This window comes from Typopeltis vanoorti, chromosome 7 (assembly GCF_054136105.1).
Source record: "Typopeltis vanoorti isolate ZY-2024b chromosome 7, IOZ_Tvanoo_1.0, whole genome shotgun sequence".
Lineage (NCBI taxonomy): Eukaryota > Metazoa > Arthropoda > Arachnida > Uropygi > Thelyphonidae > Typopeltis > Typopeltis vanoorti.
In genome coordinates, this window is record NC_143555.1 from 44,022,337 (window position 1) to 44,042,029 (window position 19,693).

Here is a 19,693-nt window from a genome sequence, read left to right on the forward strand (position 1 = left end):
GGACAAAGGAGTGGAGTTGTAGTATTAATATCACCAAGTGCAAAGTGTTGCATTTTGGAGTGGATGTGATTAGAGATTTGGGAGTGATGGTTGACAGTAGACTGAAGTTTAGGAGATATATTGCTAGTGTTGCGAAGGCTGCATATCATAGCGCTGCTATGTTAAGAGCTACTCTAACATGTAGGAATAAGGAAGTGATTGTTCCACTGTATAAAGCTCTGGTCAGACCACACTTGGACTGTTGTGCAAAAATCTGGTTACCTGGTTAGTGTGATATGGAGACATTGGAGAGGGTCCAGAAGTGAGTGACTAAGGCAATATCAGGACTTTGGACTGCTGGCTTTGGAGAGGGGTTGAAAAAATGTGGATTACAGAGTTTAGTGAATAGGAAGAAAAGAGTTGATATGATAGAGATGTTTAAGTTAGTGAGAGGATTTTATCAGATTAATCCAGATGAGATTATAAAAAGAGTAGAAGGTGAGAGAGGAAAAACCAAAGGTCATCCCTGGAAGTTATGTAAGAGTGTGATGAAGAGGAGTAGATTTTTTACATGGAGAATGTAAAAAATCTACATGTTTTGAGTAATGTAATGAGTCAGTGAATGGTACTCATTACCAGAATATGTTGTTAAGTGTTAAGGATTTTAAGATTCAAAATGATAAATATGTTGTCAGCTGAATGAATCTGTCATGATGAGCCTACTGACTGCATGGAGGGTGTAATAATAAAGCAAAACTTTGTGTAAAATTAGCTAAACAAAAGTTATGGGAGGACTTGGTAAGAACATTGAAAATAAATATTATTATTATTATTATTATGTGACATCTCCAGGGAGTCCAAAGACTCATCGAGGGAGAGTGTGCCAACACCATTGAATGATTGTCCCCTCCAACTACTAACCATGCTCAAACTTGCTTAACTTTTTGCGAGCCATTAATAGAGAGGCTCTACCAATCAACCAACCTTTGCTGGAATATCAGTAGGTGGTAAAATATTCTGGAGGCTATTGAAAAAGCTCAGAAATGGAGGAAAGATTACTGTAAAAGGAATTAGAGATAATAAAGGGGATAGGAACACTGAGAATAAAGATATTCTTTATGTATGGAGTAATTACTTGGAAAGATTACTAAATGAAATAAGCACTGACAGCATGGTGGTAGATATGACTCAACGGGAATGCCATCTGGAACATATATATCTGTGCAACAAGGGCGTACATTATCTCCACTGTTGTTCATCATCTATATGGATCAAATTATGGAAGAAAGTTGTATTAATCTGATATCAAAATTGGTTATGTTAATCTTAGCTCTTTACTTTATGTAGATGATGTTATACTCCTAAATAAATCCAGGACAAGTCTACAGGATTCCCTGACTAAATTGAATAACTGCTGTAATAATTTTGGTATGAAAATCAGCATTAAAAAAAACACAAAGACATTGAAAACATCAACTGCATACTGAATGGTGAGCCTATAGAAGAAATAAAACATTTCAGCTATTTAGGTACAATTTTTAGTGATGATGGAAAATTAAATTTGGAAATAGCAGAATTAGCAAAGCTGATGTGATAGGAAGTCAACTGAATAAATTTATATAGAATAAGAAAGAAATTAGTCAGAACAATAAACTAGCTGTATGCAAGCCAGTGTTCAAACCAGTTTTAACCTATGCATCTGAGAAATGAGTTAGAAATAACTCTTGATCAAAAACTGGAGACCACAGATATGAGAGTCCTGAGAAAGGTTAGGGGATTGAACAGATGCCATCAATGGCACTATCATATTCAAAGTAAGCTATTAGGAAAGATCTTGCCATTGTTAGCATCAGGAATATGTTAATAGAGCTAATCTCAGGTGATATGGCCACTTGAACAGAATGGTAGAGGAAACATTAGCTAAACTAGTTTTACCAGGATGGCAGGAAAAAAGACTTAGAAGAAGATCAAAGTGACTCAGAAGACAGAAATATAAGATCTGATAATATTGGAAGGTTGACAGATAAGAGGCTAATCTGGAGGAAAATTGTTGCTAGAAGTAGTAATAGTGTAACTTTTCATGTAGTAGAGAGTATTCTCAGGAAGCATACAGGATCTTCTTACGATCCTGTATGCCCCCTGATGTTATGTCGGGAATTTGATGATGATGAATTATTATATACCTTGGTTTTGTAACATGGTTTCTGAATCATGTAAAAAATAAAGAATTGCAATAAATAAATAAATTTTTTTTAAAAATGATTAAAAATCCTTAGCCTGTTCATAGTACTAATCTGCTTAAGGTTTACAACCTTTTGTGGATGGAAGACACACATTAAAAAAATAATAGTTATAATAAAATGTATAAAATAAAGAGACAAAGATAATCCTTCCCTTCCTGAAATCTTGCAGAGGATCTAAGCATATCATCTTTTAGCCAGGAACAGTGTATCTTCTCTGACCTTTGCCAGAACGACATCAGAAGAATTCTAAATAGCTTAGATATTAAAATGTCTATTGATGCAATTCCCTAAAATTTGTGCTCTGGAACCAACACATTTTGTATTTTCTGGATACCTTTATATATATATGCATGCACGCACACACACACACACACGCACGCACGCACGCACGCACGCACGCACACACACACACACACACACTCTCTCTCTCTCTCTCTCTCTCTCTCTCTCTATATATATATATATATATATATATATATATATCCGGGAAACAGAGATGAAATCTGCCCTCAAGCCATTAGTATATTGTCCTTACCTTGTTTCTCTCCAAAATAATGAAAAAGTTAACAGATTGTCTGGAAACCCACCTAATTAGTAGCCTCTTTCTTGTTTACATAAATGATCTTTTTTCACTGATGTGAAATCTAGTATATAGTTCTGCTGTTGATAGTAATCTCTGTTCCCTCCCCCCCCCCCCCTCATTCAACAAACATTGCAATGTTCAAATTTTCTAAAGTACAAGCTTTTCCACAGCCAGTGCTAAAGTCTGATCACCATGTCGTTCTTTGATGCAACGAGTCAACCTAGTTAAGCTGTAATATCAAGAAAACTTCTTTTTTTTTTTTTTTTATTCTGCTTTCTGTTGAAGAACTTTCTTTCTGTTGTATTTCTGCTGGGAAGAGTACATAGAAGAAGGTTGTTGCAGTTCACTTGTGGAAAGAGATAAGAGTTATTTTTTTGAGTTATGCACACTGTCCATGTATGGCAAGTAGGATGATGTAATAATTTCTACCTTTGCATCATCTAGCTAGACCGAGTCAAAATGTGCTCTTGTTTTCTGTTTCTGGTATTCTTGTTCCATGAAATAAAAATAAATGAATAAACAATCTCATCTAACTGGGGTCACACATCATTCATTTCAAATGACAATGCAAGACTTCATTTCATGTGAATTATCAGATCTTATGGAAAGTATAGATGGCAAGTGCCTTCCTCATTCCCGTGTGAGTCCTCCACACTTCAGTGCATTCCTAAAGTTGAAAGAACATTTGGTAGGAAATGCTTCTACTGTTGATGATTTCTGCTGAAGTGTGACATGACTTATCAAACACATCAACATAAAAGATTTGCTGATAAGAAATCTTGACTTAAAATTCTGAAATGTTTCTACTTCTGCTTGATTGTTAATGCCTCTGTACTATGACATTGATTTTTGTACTCTGAAGATACTAAGTTGAAGGTAAGCAGAAGATTAGTAGATTATAAATATATTTGTTTTGTTTCTTGTATTTTATGTTTAATACTGCTGGGATTCTTGACCTGTTCTGCACATTCTTAATCAATGTATTCATTGAACTTGTTATCTTCTAACTTCTTCAGGTCCCCCCCCCCCCCTCCTGAAAAAAAATACTTGATGATTGTCAAAGAAAAAGTGAATCTTACCTTCATTACTGGTTAGATTCACTTTTTCTTTGACAATTGTTAAGTTTTTTTTGGGGGGAAGGGGACATGAAGAAGTTAGAAGATAACAAGTTTAATGAATACATTAATTAAGAATGTGCATAATAAGCAGCATTAAACATATGTGGAAGAGATTGTTTTGAAGGGAAGAATTAATAAAATTTATTTCAAAAGAAAAAAAAAATGAAAAACATGAATAATAATAATAAAAACTAGCAGGGGTGCTGTTGAATTTGCCTAACTTTTTAAATAGTCACAAGGTGTATGTGCATTCTGAAGTTGTGTAGAAATTTCAAAAGAATCAATGGAAAAGCAGTTATGGTGCAATTTAAAAATGGGTTTATTTTTACTTCTAATTTTTTAGGAAATGATAAATACATAAACTAAACATAACTTAACATAAACTAAATTATTAATTATAAAAACTTTGAATAACTATCTATATTTTGGCAATGTTAGAAATAAATTTTGAGCATTGGCCATATTGATTTTGACCATGTGTGTGTACATATTTTCTGTGTATTGTACATTATTAATTTCTAATGCCTCCATAGCTCAGCTGTTTTGAAATATGCCAAGGCTATGAGGCCCAGTGTATGTATTATGTTTGTTAATTCATGTGTTCTTCTGGCTGGTTTATCTGTTTTGCCAGATGAAAATCCTGAGTTTCCAGGAGTGAAATTGTAAGATTTCTCTCCTGGAAACTCTGGATTTCTCTCCATGACCCTATATGATCATGACTAGCAAACTCACCTTAACATGAAAAGCTCTTCTAATGGTTCTTTTTGCATCCCATCCTATTAATATTAATTTAACCAACAGTATTAATTAATACTAATTTAATTAATCGATGCATTGATTTGATTAGTATATTTTTTGTGTATTTTATTTATTTTTGCATGGTGTGAAACCCCTGCTTTAGAGATCACACAGAACTCTTTCATGCCACTTTAGGCTTCCAGTAAGTAGGATAGTGGTTTCACACCAGATGATGATATTCATCTACAATCTAAAGATAATTGCAAACATCTATGCCCATGGCAGGATTCAGATTTGCAGCCTTTTGGTTGGAAAGTGGATACCTTAACCACTTGGGCCATTTAGACTGGCATGTCTGTAATGATCATTAGATTAGAAATAGTTTAATTTCTTAGGAATGCTTTTATTATAGTTTATCTAGACATAAAATTAATGCTTTTTACTCTTTTATAGTTAATGCCTTCAATGAACAAATCACCTTTCTTGACACACCAGGACATGCAGCATTCTCTGCTATGCGAGCAAGAGGAGCTCATGCAACTAACATAGTCGTTCTTGTTGTTGCAGCAGATGATGGTGTTATGGAACAAACTGTAGAATCAATTAAATTTGCTAATGAAGCTAATGGTAATGTTCATGTAATAATTGACTTTTAATCTCTGTTTAAAAGATTTTCAAATGAAAATATAGTTACAATACTGCATACAATGAATAAATTATTTATATACTTCATAAAGAGTCCTTCAATTTATTATACAGAGAAAAATTAAAATATTTGAAAAGGAATGTCTGATATTAAACAAGTTGAATCTTTTTAAGCTTGGTATTTTTTACTCTTTTAACTATTTTCTTGCTTTTCATTAAATTGTGGCAGGAGTATATACTTTTTAAAAATTTTGAAAATTGTTTGCAGTCTAAAATAGGCAGCTTACAACAAATATTATTATTGTTCTTTTTTTTATTATCATCATCAGCCCTCCCACAATGAGTCCAAATACTCATCATAGGAGGTCCTACTCTGTCACACATACACAGCTCATTATACCATGCTTTAAATGCATTCACCATATCTGCACTTACCACACGCTCGGATAATGCATTCCAATCACCTACCAATCTCTGTGTAAAAAAACTTTTCCCTCCTCAATCGCACCTTCTTATACAGCTTCCAGGGATAGCCAAGCATAGCTCCCCTGTCTCTCCCACCCATTCTAGGAAAACCTCATCCACATTAATCTAGTTATTATCACATTAATGTGGATGAGGTTTACTAATGTCCCAGTCATATCTAGTCCCTTACTCCTCCTATCCATTAGACTCTACAAATTGCATTCCCTCAGTCTGTCTTCACGATCACCATTCCAGACCAGAAACCACCTTAGGCAGTTGTCTCTAGACTCTTTCTAATATCTGTTCATCCTTTTGAAAACCAGGTGACCAAATCTGTTTACAATAATCCATATGTGGTATGATTAAAGCCTCATAGAATGGAACTATAACATGCTTACTATGGTTCCATTGCCATAATCTGCTGTGCTATCCTCACAATTTTAGCAGCGTATCCTTGAAATTTTAGGTCCTTGTCCACTATCACCTCCCTTCCCCATCCACTCACACACAGACAAATCCTCATTTCCTCCACCTCTCCACCAATTTACAACCCATGTTTGCTATCTGAATCCCACTTTCCCATTCAGCCAGTCTGTTGAAGTCCTCTTGCAAAGCTACATCATAAGTAAGTCCCCAAAACAAATCCTTGAAGCACACCACTAGTGACTCTTCTTCTGTGTTATCTCTCCTTCATACATAACTTGATACCTATCAGACAGCCATTCTTCAATCTAGCACATTAATCTATGATCAAACCTCATCTGTTGTTATATCAATATCGATATCCAACTAATTCTCATCCTTCTTCTTCCTCACCAAAGTTCACATGCCTCCAACTTTATGGTGAATTGTTTTGTTCAAGTCCAAACTTTGCAACCATGCAATGCTGTACTCCATATGTATGTTTTCACCACTTTTATTTGTTAATTGAATGCTGAGTCCTTGATTAGTAAAATGTTTCTTCTTTTGCAGAATATCTTTTTGCTAAGCTTATTTTTGCCTTTATTCTGATTGGCTTCCATCTTCTCTGATGAGACTTCCAAGGTATTTAAAGGAAGTTATCTGTTGTATCGGATTGTTATTTATTTCAAAGTTTATTTTTAAGGATTCCCTTTACTTGTGATTAGTAGTTTAGTTTTCTTGTAATTGATTTTTAGGTTATACTGTGTGAAAATTTCTTCCATATTTGTCACAGTGGATTTCAGTTTGCCTTCATTATCAACAATAACTACTATATCATCAGGAAATCGTAGAGTGAATTTCAATTCCATTTATCATTATTATTATTTGACACCTCTAGGGAGTCCAAGGACTCATCAAGGGAGGGCATTTGCTCTACAACTCCATCTCCACTATTCAATCACCAACTGACCACAACTACAACAATGCCATTGCTGACCACCACTGGTATTTCCACAGACATCCATGCCCACGGTGGGATTTGAACCCGCAGCCTTTTGGCTGGAGAGCAGATACACTATCTGCTCGGCCAACCAGGCTGGCATCACACAGTATAACCTATAATTTATCTTAATTCCTGTTTCTACTAGTTCTGTTAATTTGTTTATTGCTGCTTTAATGTAGAGATTAAACAGTATGGAACACCCTTGTCTTATACCTTTATGTATCCTTGCTGTTTATTGTTTCTATTTGGGCTTCTTAGTGCTTGTAGAGATTAAATATGAGCCTACTATCTCTCTAATCTACCTTTATTGTTTTTAAGATTTGGAATATTTGGTTCCAATCAAGACTATTAAAGGCTTTTTCCAGGTTAAGGAAAAACTATCAGCATTTTTTTCTTCTCAGATTTCTTTCTGTAATTGTTCTAACAGCTAGGATTGCATCCTTTGTTTCCTGAACCCAAATTGATCATTGCTGATATATTTTCAGCCTTAATCTTTTTTGTATAACTTTTAGTAGTATTTTTAAAGCATATGATATCAGGCTTACTATTTGATGATTTTCACGCTTGTCTGCATTATTTATTTTAGGAATGGGAATGGTTTCAATTTCACATATATCTTTTATGATCTTGAATTAGTATGATTTAGTTATATTTCCTGAATATTTTATAATTTTAAGGAAATGTTATCAATGCCTGGTGCCTTGTTAATTTCTTCTGCAACAAGCCTTGTTTCATCTTCTGTGGCCTCGTTGTCTAGATTTTATCCTTTATAGAGTTTCTTCTAAGTATCCATTCCATCTTTGTAAAATTTTTTCCTTATCTAGAAGAATGCTCTTATGTTTATTTTTAATAACTGTGCTTATTGTTTTGTCTGCTGGCTCATTCCTTTTATAACATTATATCATCATCATCAAATTCCTGCCATGTACCCTCAAGGGGTGTACAGGATATGACAGTACTACATGAAAAAAATTACATCACTATTATTTTCCTATCTACAATTTTCCTCCAAATCAGTCTGTTACTTGTCAACACTCCAACATTATCAGATCTTATATTTCTATCATCTAAAGCACTTTGTACCTTATCAATCCACCTATATCTTGGTCTTCCTCTGGGTCGTTTTGCTGCCAACCTGGAAGAGAACACTTGTTTTGCTAATCTTTCTTCGCCCATTCTGTTTAAGTGACCATACCACCTGAGATCAGCTCTGCTAATGCATTCCTGAATGCTGACAATGTCAAGTTCTTTCCTAATATCCTCGTTTTTAATATGATACTGCCATTGATGCCATCTGTTCACGCCTATAATCTTTCTCAGGACTCTCATATCTGCGGTCTCTAGTCTTTGGTCAAGTGTTTTACTTCTGACCCAGCTCTCAGATCCATAAGTTAAAACTGGTTTGAACACTGTCTTGTATACAGCTAATTTAGTGTTCCGACTAATTTCTCTCTTATTCCATATGAATTTATTCAATTGACTTCCCACCATACCAGCTTTGTTGATTCTGTTGTCTATTTCTATATTTAATTTACCATCTTCAGTAAAAATCGTGCCTAAGTAGCTGAAATGTTTTACTTGTTCCACAGGTTCTCCATTCACAACACAGTTGACATTTTCGATGATTCTGCCTATTTTCATTGTCTTTGTCTTTTTATTGCTGACATTCATACCATATCTATTACAACAGCTATTCAATTTAGTCAGAGAATCTTGCAAACTTGTAGCTGATTTATTTAGAAGTATAACATCATCCGCATAAAGCAAAGAGCTGACATTAACATCTCCAATTTTGATATCAGGTTTAATACCACTTTCCTTCATAATGTGATCCATATAGATAATGAATAGCAGAGGGGATAATGTACATCCTTGTCTCACACCAGATTTAACATTAAACCATCTTCCTGTACTTCCTTCAATTCTAACTGCTGACTTACAACACAAATAATGACTAAGTATTGCTTGATATAATGCCCCATTGACACCATATAACTGCAGCGTATTGAATAGCTTCTCTCTTGGCACCTTGTCATATGCCTTTTCCAGATCGACAAAACTTAAATACAGATCTTTGTTATATTCCCATGCTTTCTCGACTATTTGTCGTAAAGTGAAGATCTGATCCTGACAGCCTCTATTTGGCCTGAATCCAGCTTGTTCTTCCACAATTCTTCTCAACCATTTCTCAAGTATACTTGCATAGATCTTTGCCAGGAACACTCAGTAGGGAAATACCTCTGTAATTCTCACATGCAGTTTTATTTCTCTTTTTATATATGGGTACTATGAGAGCTCTACTCCAATTATCGGGAATTCGTCCCTCTGTCCAGGCTTTCTGAACTATGCAGTGCAGCCACTATAAGACTCTTATACCACCATACTTCAGCATTTCTGGTCGAATATCATCTACTCCTGCTGCCTTTCCACATTTCAAGCCTTTGATGGCTTTTTCTACTTCAAGTATGGATATGTATTCCTGACTGCATGCCTGGTTAGTGTTTTTTACCACTGTGCTGTCATCACTGCTTGTTTCATTTAGCAGTTTTTCAAAGTAATTACTCCATACTTCAAGGATATCTTTTTCTCCCTTTTTCATGTCACCTTTATCATCTCTAATTCCTTTTATAGCACTCTTTCCTCCATTCTTAAGCTTCTTCAACAACCTCAAGAATATTTTGCCACCTTCTTGATATTTATTTTCTATATTCTTGCCAAAGTCCTCCCATGACTTTTGTTTAGCTAGTTTTACACAGTGTTTAGCATTCTTGCATTTGTCTCTATATTCTCTAAGAGCACAAGCTGACTTATTTGACAGGAACTTTTGGTATGCTTTCTTCTTTTCCTTCACTGCCTCTTTAACTTCCTGTGTCCACCAGGGAGTTCTGATTTTTTTATCCTTACAGACAACCTCACCACATGCCTCTCTGGCAGAATCAATCAATGTTTTCTTCAGAGTTTGCCACTGAATCTCCAAGGTTTGATTCCTGTTCTCAAACTCTTTCATTTTTTCTTCAATAATCTTTGTGTATTTTAGTCTACAGCTCACATCTGAGAGCTGCTCAACTTTTATTCGCTTTAAAACTTTCTTACATGTTATTCTTTTCAATATGAAATTCAATTTTATCCTGCTCAAGACTAAATAGTGATCACTTTCAATTTCAAATCCTCTGTACACTCTGGTGTCCTGCACCAGGGAGAAAACATCACTCTCAACAATAACATAGTCAATGAGACTTTTCTTATTCCTTGCCTCTTCTCTCCATGTGAATTTGTGCACATTTTTATGTTGGAACATGGTGTTAGTAATAACCAGTCCATGTCCTGAGCAGAAATCCAACAGATATTTGCCATTATTATTAGCTTTGCTCTTTTCTCCAAATTTTCCCAAAATATTTTTGTATGTCTCACAATCATTTCCTACTCTACTATTTAGATCCCCAACAATGACCAACTTTTCATTTTTCATTGTGTCAGTTGCTTTTTCTAAAGCCTCAAAAAATTCCTCCACTTCTACCTTAGTAAAACCTTCTGTGGGACCATAGGCACAAATAAGTCTCATTGTACAGTTCCCCATTCTCATATTTGCCCACATTACTCTACTTGAGACTGCCTGCCATTCAAGAAGATTTAGCCTCGTATTTTGTGTTGAATACTATGGCTACTCCTTCTTTTCCTTGATTGTCATTGCCTGAATATAACATTTTGTATTTATTGCTCAGAAAGATCTCACCAGTTTTGGTCTTTTTTGTTTCAATCACCCCTATTATGTCGATCTGGTACTTATCTAATTCCTCAGCTAGCTCCATTTCTTTGCCATTCAGGCTTCTTACGTTGATAGTACCGATCTTTAACTCTGGTGATGTTGAGTTGTGGTTTATTTTCAGATTTGTTCCAGTAGCTGACTTTTCGCTGTTCGACCTGGTTCCCTGGCAAAAACAACGGGGGCCTTGTTTAACCGGGCGACGCCCCAGCCGGCATGAAATTTTGTCATGTTGTACCATCATTCTATATTTTGGTTTAACCAATAAGAATTACAATTTGGTCGGCTAAATCCCAAATTGCCAGCCCATCCTTGTCCGTTCAGTATCCAAGTAGATACCCAACAGGGTGCACCATGAGAAGGTGAGGATTGGACATTAGGTCAGAAGCCCTGGTCGGTTCTCCGCATTCCACAAAGGAATGCGGAGAACTATGTGGAGGTCTCCTCTCAGTTATACAGCTTTGACCCTTAAGCACCCCTAATATGCTGTATTAATTCTCCCAGTCTTGGTTAAATCTTCTATTTCTTTGCACCTTTCTGTATTCTTATATACCATTGTTCTTTGCATTTTGTATGTATCATATTTTTTTAGTTTATATTTTTCCTTCTTCATGTGGCAAGGCTTTGTATTTTCTTCTTTCATCTGTTAGGTTTAGAATGTCTTGGGCGATCCAAGTGTTTTTTTTTTTTTGGTGACCTGTTTTTTATTTCTATGCAGTCATTGTCTGCTTTAACGATTGTGTCCTTAAAATGGGTCCACTTTTCTTCTGTGTCTATCTTTTTGCTTTCTCCCATTTCTCCCATTTTAATGTTTTCATCAGTCTTCTGTTTATGGGTTCTCTGGTTTCTTGTATTTTCAGGTTATCTGTGTTCCATTTGGTTTTTTTCTTGATTCTAACAGCTTTTTGAATTTCAAACTACGTTTCAATAAAATCAAATTGGTGATCACTGTCCGCATCAGCTCCAGAGTAACTTTTGCATAATTTTACTTGATTTTTATATCTGTTTTTGTCATAATATAATCCCCTGCCATTTTCCAAGTATACCTTCTTTTTTGGTATCTCAGACCAGGTGTTGGTGATTATAAGATGAAATTTGTGAACTGGCAGGACTTTCTATTGTCAATAGACAATAGGAAAAGCCTATTGTCTCTGTCATTTCGGCATCCCAGTCCATATTTTCCCACTTCTCTACCATATCTTTTCCTTCTTCAATGACTGCATTCCAATTGCACATGAAATAAGATTGCTTTCAATTTTTGTGTGTTTAATCAAATACTCATCATCTGCCTATTTTTTTTTGACTTTGTCATCACTATGGTCGCTGATAGGCATGTATGCTTGTATCAATTATTATTATATTTGTTGGCTTTGCTTGGAATTTTACCATTATAGTCTGCTGCTATATTTTACTGAGTTGATTACTCTTCTTCCTATTCCTTAATGTGGACTATTGTGACTCCATTTTTTTTGTTGTCGCATCACCTGAATAAATGATTCTGTATTACCACTCCAGAATTCTCTAGTTCCATTCCATCTCATCTCACTAATTCTTAGAATAGTTATTTTTGATCAATCAATTTTCTCTGTAGCTCAGTCAGTATAGATGAAACCCTTTGGTCAGAAAAACCTGGGTTTGATTCCCATCAGTGATGTGAGGAACCTTTATCTGGTCTCTTTCGATGAAAGGTGAGTTAGCCGGTCTCATACAGAAGTAGGGTTTTTCCCCACCCAGCAACTCGTGTTTTTTGTCCCCCAGAACAGGCAAACTCACCCTGTGAACACACGCATTTACAGACATGGGACTCACCGGGAGGCATAAGGCTAACCACCCAGACCACTAGGCCTAATACGTAAAAGGTAGAAGAAGTTTTAAATTGGGCATAAGGCATAGTCTTATGCCATTCAGTTGATATTTACGATCACTAAATCATCACTAAAATTTGAGAGCCTGTGTAGCTCAGTGGAAGTGGTGTTTACACTCCTTGACGCTAAACCACCCGAATAAAGAGCATCACGAGTTTGATTCTAGTCGTTGACTAGAGGAACTTTTTTTGTCAGCCTGGTTGGCTGAGTGGTTAGCATATCCACTCTCCACCCAAAAGGCTGTGGATTCGAATCCCGTTTGTGGGCATGTATCACTTCTGGGTTTGGCTCCCACTGATGAGACCTCAATAAAGGTCGAAACTGGTCTAGGTATTGAACCCCTCCCATAATGCATAGCATTGTACATGTCCGCAAGGATATGTGCTTTGCATTATGGGATACTAAGGCAAGTGATGTGAAGTCATTAGCTTCTATAAGGTGCTGGCCTGGTTGGCCAAGTGGTTAGCATATCAGCTCTTCAGCCAAAAGGCTGTTGGTTCGAATCCCACCGTGTGCATGGATGTTTGTGATTGTCTGTGAAAATACTAGTGGTGGTAGTGGTGCGTGGTAGATGGTGATGGTAATTGTGGTTCATTGTAGTTGGTGGATTGAGGATGAAGACAGAGCTATAGAATAGGTGCCCTCCCTCGATGAGTCTCGGGACTCCATGGAGGTGTCACGTAACAGTAATAATAATAATATTTTCTAGCTTTTCAGTTTGTAGGAGGTTGTCACTGATTTCACCTTATAACCTAAGAATCCTTGTTCCTTCTCCTGCTGCTCACAGGTATTGAGTCATTGTGTGCTTTATTGTCTCTTAGAACTTCCATCCATGCTGCTACACCTTACTAGGGAGAAATAGGACAAGATGGTTTTCTATTGCCTTCCTTGTCCAACAGTAGCCTTCTGAAGAGGTTTGGTGTGTGCTAGCCAGTTCTCATTTTCATGATTATCCACCCGCCATGATGTCCCCATTGTCACTTACCTTTCGCTGATCTGGATGAATGCTGTTGCTGCCCCAACATCCATCTGGCTGTAACTTATTTAATAGAAGTTATGTCTTGCTATGTCACATCCCTGCCATTGGAAATATGCGGCTTTTTATAGAGATAGCCATGCTGCCGGATATCTCACCACTTTCTGTTGGTAGATGCCATCCCATTGTCATGACTGCTTATTTACAAGTTTCCCTGTTTATTTGCAGCTAACCTGTGTACCCAGAGGCCATTCCCCTGTTTGCAACCTAGGGACGTACTTGGCAGCATGGGACTCATGCCTCAAGCTTTTTTTTTGTTTGTTTGTTGACACTTGGATAAAGGATTAAACAGGAATATAATTTCTTGTCAAGTGTAATTTAATATTACAGTAATCTACCATTTGTCCAACCACACTGGGAAGGAAATTTGAGGTTCTGATAGTTGGATTGAATAATTTAAGTATAATTACATAGTGCTTACACCATAAAGTTGGTTGACAGGAAAGAGTTGGGTAATTAAAGGATCATTATTTTAAGGTTGTATAAATGGTAGATTGCTGTTGTTGAGACTGTGATCACAAGATTAATGGCATTTTTCTGCTGCACCTTCATGTACTTTTGTCTGTGCATACTGGCTAGCAACAGCAGTAATATTACAGTGGTGATAATGGTGTGACCATTCATTAACTGATCTAAAAAAAAAAGCAGAGGGCTAGGGAATGTTTTATTCCTCCTTTGAGGAATACAGAGGTGTGTATGTAATGTATTTTATTTATGAGAGAATAATCACAACAAGAATAAGAGATTAAATAAAGCAAAGTCTAAGAAAAGAGTGGTTTGACTTTAGAAAAGGGCGATCAACTGTTGATCTGATTTTTGCTCTAAGAGATATCATGGGAAAAAAGGCATTACATAGCATTTCTTGATTTTGAAAAAGCCTGATTGGGTTCAAAGGGAAATATGCAGAGAATGTTTGGAAAAGATAGGCAAGAAAAGAAGAAATAGGCATGATAAAGAATATGTATGTTAAGTGTAAGTGCTGTGTAAAAATTAATTTGGTAACTCAGAGTGGTTTACACTTAAAAAGGTCTGCGATAAGGGAGCATGTTATCTCCATTGCTATTCATTGTGGTGATGAATAGTGTCCTAGATATGATTAATGAAAGAGAGGAGGAAAGCTGTTTGCAGATGATGTGATTTGAGCACATTCGAGACAACCACAGAAGAAATTAGATACGTGGAATAGTGTGACAGAATTATGGATTACTTATTAATAGTAGGAAAAGTGAGTACATGGTTCTAAATTGTAATGAAAATGTAAACATTAATGGTGTTGGACTCAGTGGGCAAGATTTGAAGAGTAGTGAACACTTCAAATATCTGGAAAGTATACTTTCTAGTGATGGAAGTTTAGACCAGGAGATATTGAGGAGGTTTTAACAAAGTCAGACATTTCTAACAGTGGTAGTAGTATACTTTGGGACATTGAGGTTCCACTTAAGTGCAACCTTTTGATTAACAAAAGTTGTTTTTTTTGCATTTTGACTTATGCAGCAGAAACTTAGAGACTAGCAAAAAGAAGCATGAATAAAATAGAAGCAATGGAAATAAAAGTTTTGAGGATAATGTTGGCAAAAATGAGGAAAGACAGAAATGTGGATGATTAAGAATAGTTTAGGGATAAAAAGTGTTGAAGAAATGCTTATAAACTCTTGCTTGAAGTGGTTTTGGACATCAGATGTCCAAACCACTTCATGAGAATAAACTAGGAAAGAATACCAAGAAGAAGAATGTATGAAATGAAATTTGAGGAGAAGAGATCAAAAGGAAGACCACAGAAAAGGTAGAGAGGCTAGATAAGAGAAGATATAGAAAAGAGCTGAACTTGCATAGTGTTCATAAAGGAAAGAAATCTGGAGGATAGAAAGAAATAAAGATATTTAATTCACCTGACCTGACAGTTTGTCAGAACAGTTGTTTATAAAGGAGAAGAAAGAAGATAATATTCATTTTTAGTTATGTGAAAACCACAAAACAAATTTTGCCCAATTATAGAGGTTATCAACTAATTCCTAGTCAAAATTTACATGTTAATACCAGCTAGAATTATTCCCAGAATGTCAGAAGTATGAATTTTTGTCATTTGGAAGTTGCATCATTTGCGTTTCACTTGCAAGTGCTGCAGTAGTCATAGTGTCTTGCATGCTGATGAGACAGGTGATGTTACAGTGCCAGGTTAAGTATTTTCTTTCCCTTTTTTGTTTTTCTTTTAGTAGAAATATCTAGATATTGTTTTTTAATGTCAAGTAAATCTAACATAATAAAAGAACTTGCATTTAACACCTGTTTTGTTTTATTTTGTGTGTATATATAACACAAAAATTAAACTTTTCGGTTTTAATTGAAAAAATCACATTTGTGATTTACAATCAGAAATATATTAACATCTCAATATAACTTTCTTTTCTCTGTTGTAGTTCCAATTATTGTGGCGATTAATAAAATAGATAAGCCAGGGATTGATGTTGTAAGTATTTTTAAATTTCGTTTTTGAAACTAAGTAATAGTTACGAAATATTGTTGTAGTTTGTTATATTTATATTTTGTTTATTGTTATTACTTATTTCATTACAATGTATCAAAAATATCAGATTACAAAATATTGTACTTGTGTTAATTATTATTGCAAGGACACCTCCAAGGGGTTCTATGACTTATAATGGGAGACCCAAACTATCAGTACACTATCATACTTCTCCTTGAAACCAATAACAGATAAAGCACTCAGAAATCATTCAGGTAACCCATTCCATTCATTCACCACTCTGCAAGCAAAAAATCTAGTCCTCACGCTAACCACACTCTTACCCAGTTTCCAGGAAGTATCTTCTGTTTTGCTCTCTCTAGCCAAGTACCGAAACATTCTCATAAAATCCTTCAAATAACTTAAATGTTTCTATGATATCCACCACCTCACCTTTTCACTTGTCAACCAACTTTAGCAAATCACAAACCCTCAGTCTATCCTCATAGGGAACATTCCACAGACCACTCATCATCTTGGTCACTCACCTCCAGATCCTCTCCACCACTTCCTCATCCTCTCAAGAAACTCAGGTGACCAGACCTAAACACAGTCATCCAGATGTAGTTGTATCAAGGCTTTATAAAGAGGAAATGATAACTCCCTTATCTCTTCTTGTTAGTGTTTTCTTCAATAATCAAATAATCCTGTGAGCTACCCTGGTGACTTCAGCAGTATGCCCTTTAAACTTCTGCTCTCTATCTACTACTCCCACAACTACTACTTTCCCTAAATCTATGGCTTCATAATTTCTTTCAGTGTGGTACACAGCTTGTAATCTTTGTATTCCAAAATGAATAACTTGACACTTTCCAATATTAAATTGACCTCCATTATGTTTTGATCCATTCATGATTTAAATAAACTAACCGATACTGTCTTATTTAAATCATCCTGCAAGCTCTCTACTTCACCTTGATTACCCTACCCAATTTTGCATTATCGGCAGACAATTGCAAAATTATTTCCTATATCATTTATGTACAAATTAAACAATTAAACATTTATGTACAAATTAAAGAAGAGTTGGGATGAAAAGAACACTGCCCAAGAATATTATGCAAAGAAAGACCAGATTTGCAGGACATCTTCTGAGAGGTTTCTTTGGGACACCTTACAAAGAACTATATTACAAGGGAAAGTTGAGGAGAAGAGAAGACGTGGAAGACCAACTAGAGAGTGGTTCACTGATATCGTGGAATGGACTGGTTTAAGAATGACAGAGGCGACAGACAGAGAAATGGAGAAGAGCTGCTCATCTGCTGCAACCCTCTTGCTACCTGACAACGACAAATTAAACAGCAATGGCCCCAGCACAGAGCCCTGCAGCACAGTACAATGCTAGTCACCCGCCTTCTCCTGGATTCTGCTTCTCCACATACTAGTTTTTGGTATCTGTCCATCAGCACTCCTTTATCCATATCACCAGTTTCATATCCATCCGCATATCACCAGTTTCATATTTGCAAAGGTCAGATGTCTTTGCAAAATCCAGTAGTATCATATCGTGTAGCCATTCCCTTTATCCAACTCAGTTGCAACTCTTATAAAAAAGTTAGTAGATTGCTAAGGCATGACCGACCCTTCACAAAGCCATGCTGTCCCTCATAGAGTATCATATTCTTATCCACCCATTCTAAATTCTCTTTGGGACCAACTTTTCCAGTATTTTTATCATCCCTTTTGAGATATTAATTGGTCTATAATTTGCTACTGCAGACTTTGATCTGCCTTTATGCAAAGGAATTATTTGCTTTCCTTCCACTCTCTTGGGACTTTGCCAGAGCTGGGGCTTAAACTAAGCAGCCTAGTCAAAGGCATCGTTAGTTTCCCTGCACATTCTCGTAAAATGCAAGCTGATATCCCATCCAATCACATAGCTGTATTTGCATTCAGATTCTACCATAGACTAAATATCTCCAGTTCTTCAACTGCTGTTCTCACATCATCCACTGTCATAATCAGTGGCAGCCGGTGAAAATTTTAAGTGGGGGGTGTTGCATATACAAAAAAAAAAAAAAAAAAAACTTTTTTTTTCCTAATCAGTAACGAATTTATTAATAAATAAATTTACATATTAAAAATTGCTTTATTAAAAATATTTCATCCTCACCACGAACAAACACCAATAATAAAAGTTTCGTATCAATAGCAATGACAAGTGCAAACGAATATTGGCATTAGATCACAGTGCACTCGTCATAATTCAGCCTTGTATCTATGATAAATAAATAATTATATGTTATTTTAACAAAATAAAATAAGATTTACAAAAAATAGTTCACCACGCACACGCACCAATAATAAACGTTTCATATCTCACAGAAATAAGGTGCGTAAGCATACTAAAAATACACTGCCGCGTGAGCAGTTGCAGTTGGGAATGACATAACGTGCAATGACACGGGCAAACGAATATCGGCATTAGATCGCAGTGCATTTGTTTCATAATCTAAAGCATTAATTGAACAATTCCAATTATTAATTATTCAATCAGTGTCAAAACATAAGCTGTAACCTTTAACATGTTGTACTGCATTTATATAATGTTGTAAGCATTGTTATTATTTATAAACACAAACAAAATTTAATTTTTTCATTTTTTCCTTGGGGTGCTGCAGTGTCGCAGTGCTTATGTACGGGCCGCCACGGATGATATACCCTTGCAAAATGATCACTCAGTATCTTAACAATGTCATCTGCCTCCATTAGCTCTCTACCATCTGCACTCGTTAAAATTATCCTTCCATAGTCATTCTTCATCCTGCTTGTCACTTAATGAAAAAAAACTCAGGGATTTCCTTTCAATTTCCATTATAAATGCACACAATTGCCTTATTATCGAATTGATGTTGCATATTTATCATAAATAAAATAAAGGCAAATGTCAAAATTTCATGACAGAATGTTTTTGACAAAACTCCAAACTATTCTTGACTCTTAATACCGAATATTATGCATTACAAATGATTTTATAAGTTTTGTTTTCACCATAACTTTCAAAATAAGTATCTTATCTCCTAAAGTTTCACATTTTTTAGTGTATGGAAAAAAATCTGTGCTAGGTTGCCTGAAGATAGACTCAAGTTCAAGTCTGGTTGCTGACTAGAGGAACTATTTCTAAGCCTTTCTTCGACTAGTTCCCAAGTTAGTTGATCTCTGGCACTGGCATGTGGGTTTTTTTCTTCCAGAAACTTAGGTTTTTCGTCCTGTAAGTGCAAGAAATTCAACCATAGAACCTACACTATATATCAGACGATAACCTATCCTGTTAGAGTTAGATACCAAGAGATATCAGCACATGTTTGCCAGTCACTTTATTGGTTGCC

At 35.7% G+C, this 19,693-nt stretch overlaps 1 protein-coding gene across 1 annotated transcript in view; it reads left to right on the forward strand.

The window, feature by feature from the left end:
• mIF2 (mitochondrial translation initiation factor 2) overlaps positions 1-19,693 on the forward strand; it is a 342,241-nt gene that overhangs the window by 110,385 nt on the left and 212,163 nt on the right. The window contains exons 7-8 of the mRNA XM_090395599.1: positions 5,115-5,288; positions 16,258-16,307. Coding sequence (XP_090251725.1) covers positions 5,115-5,288; positions 16,258-16,307 — 224 coding nt within the window. The remainder of the gene's footprint in view (positions 1-5,114; positions 5,289-16,257; positions 16,308-19,693) is intronic.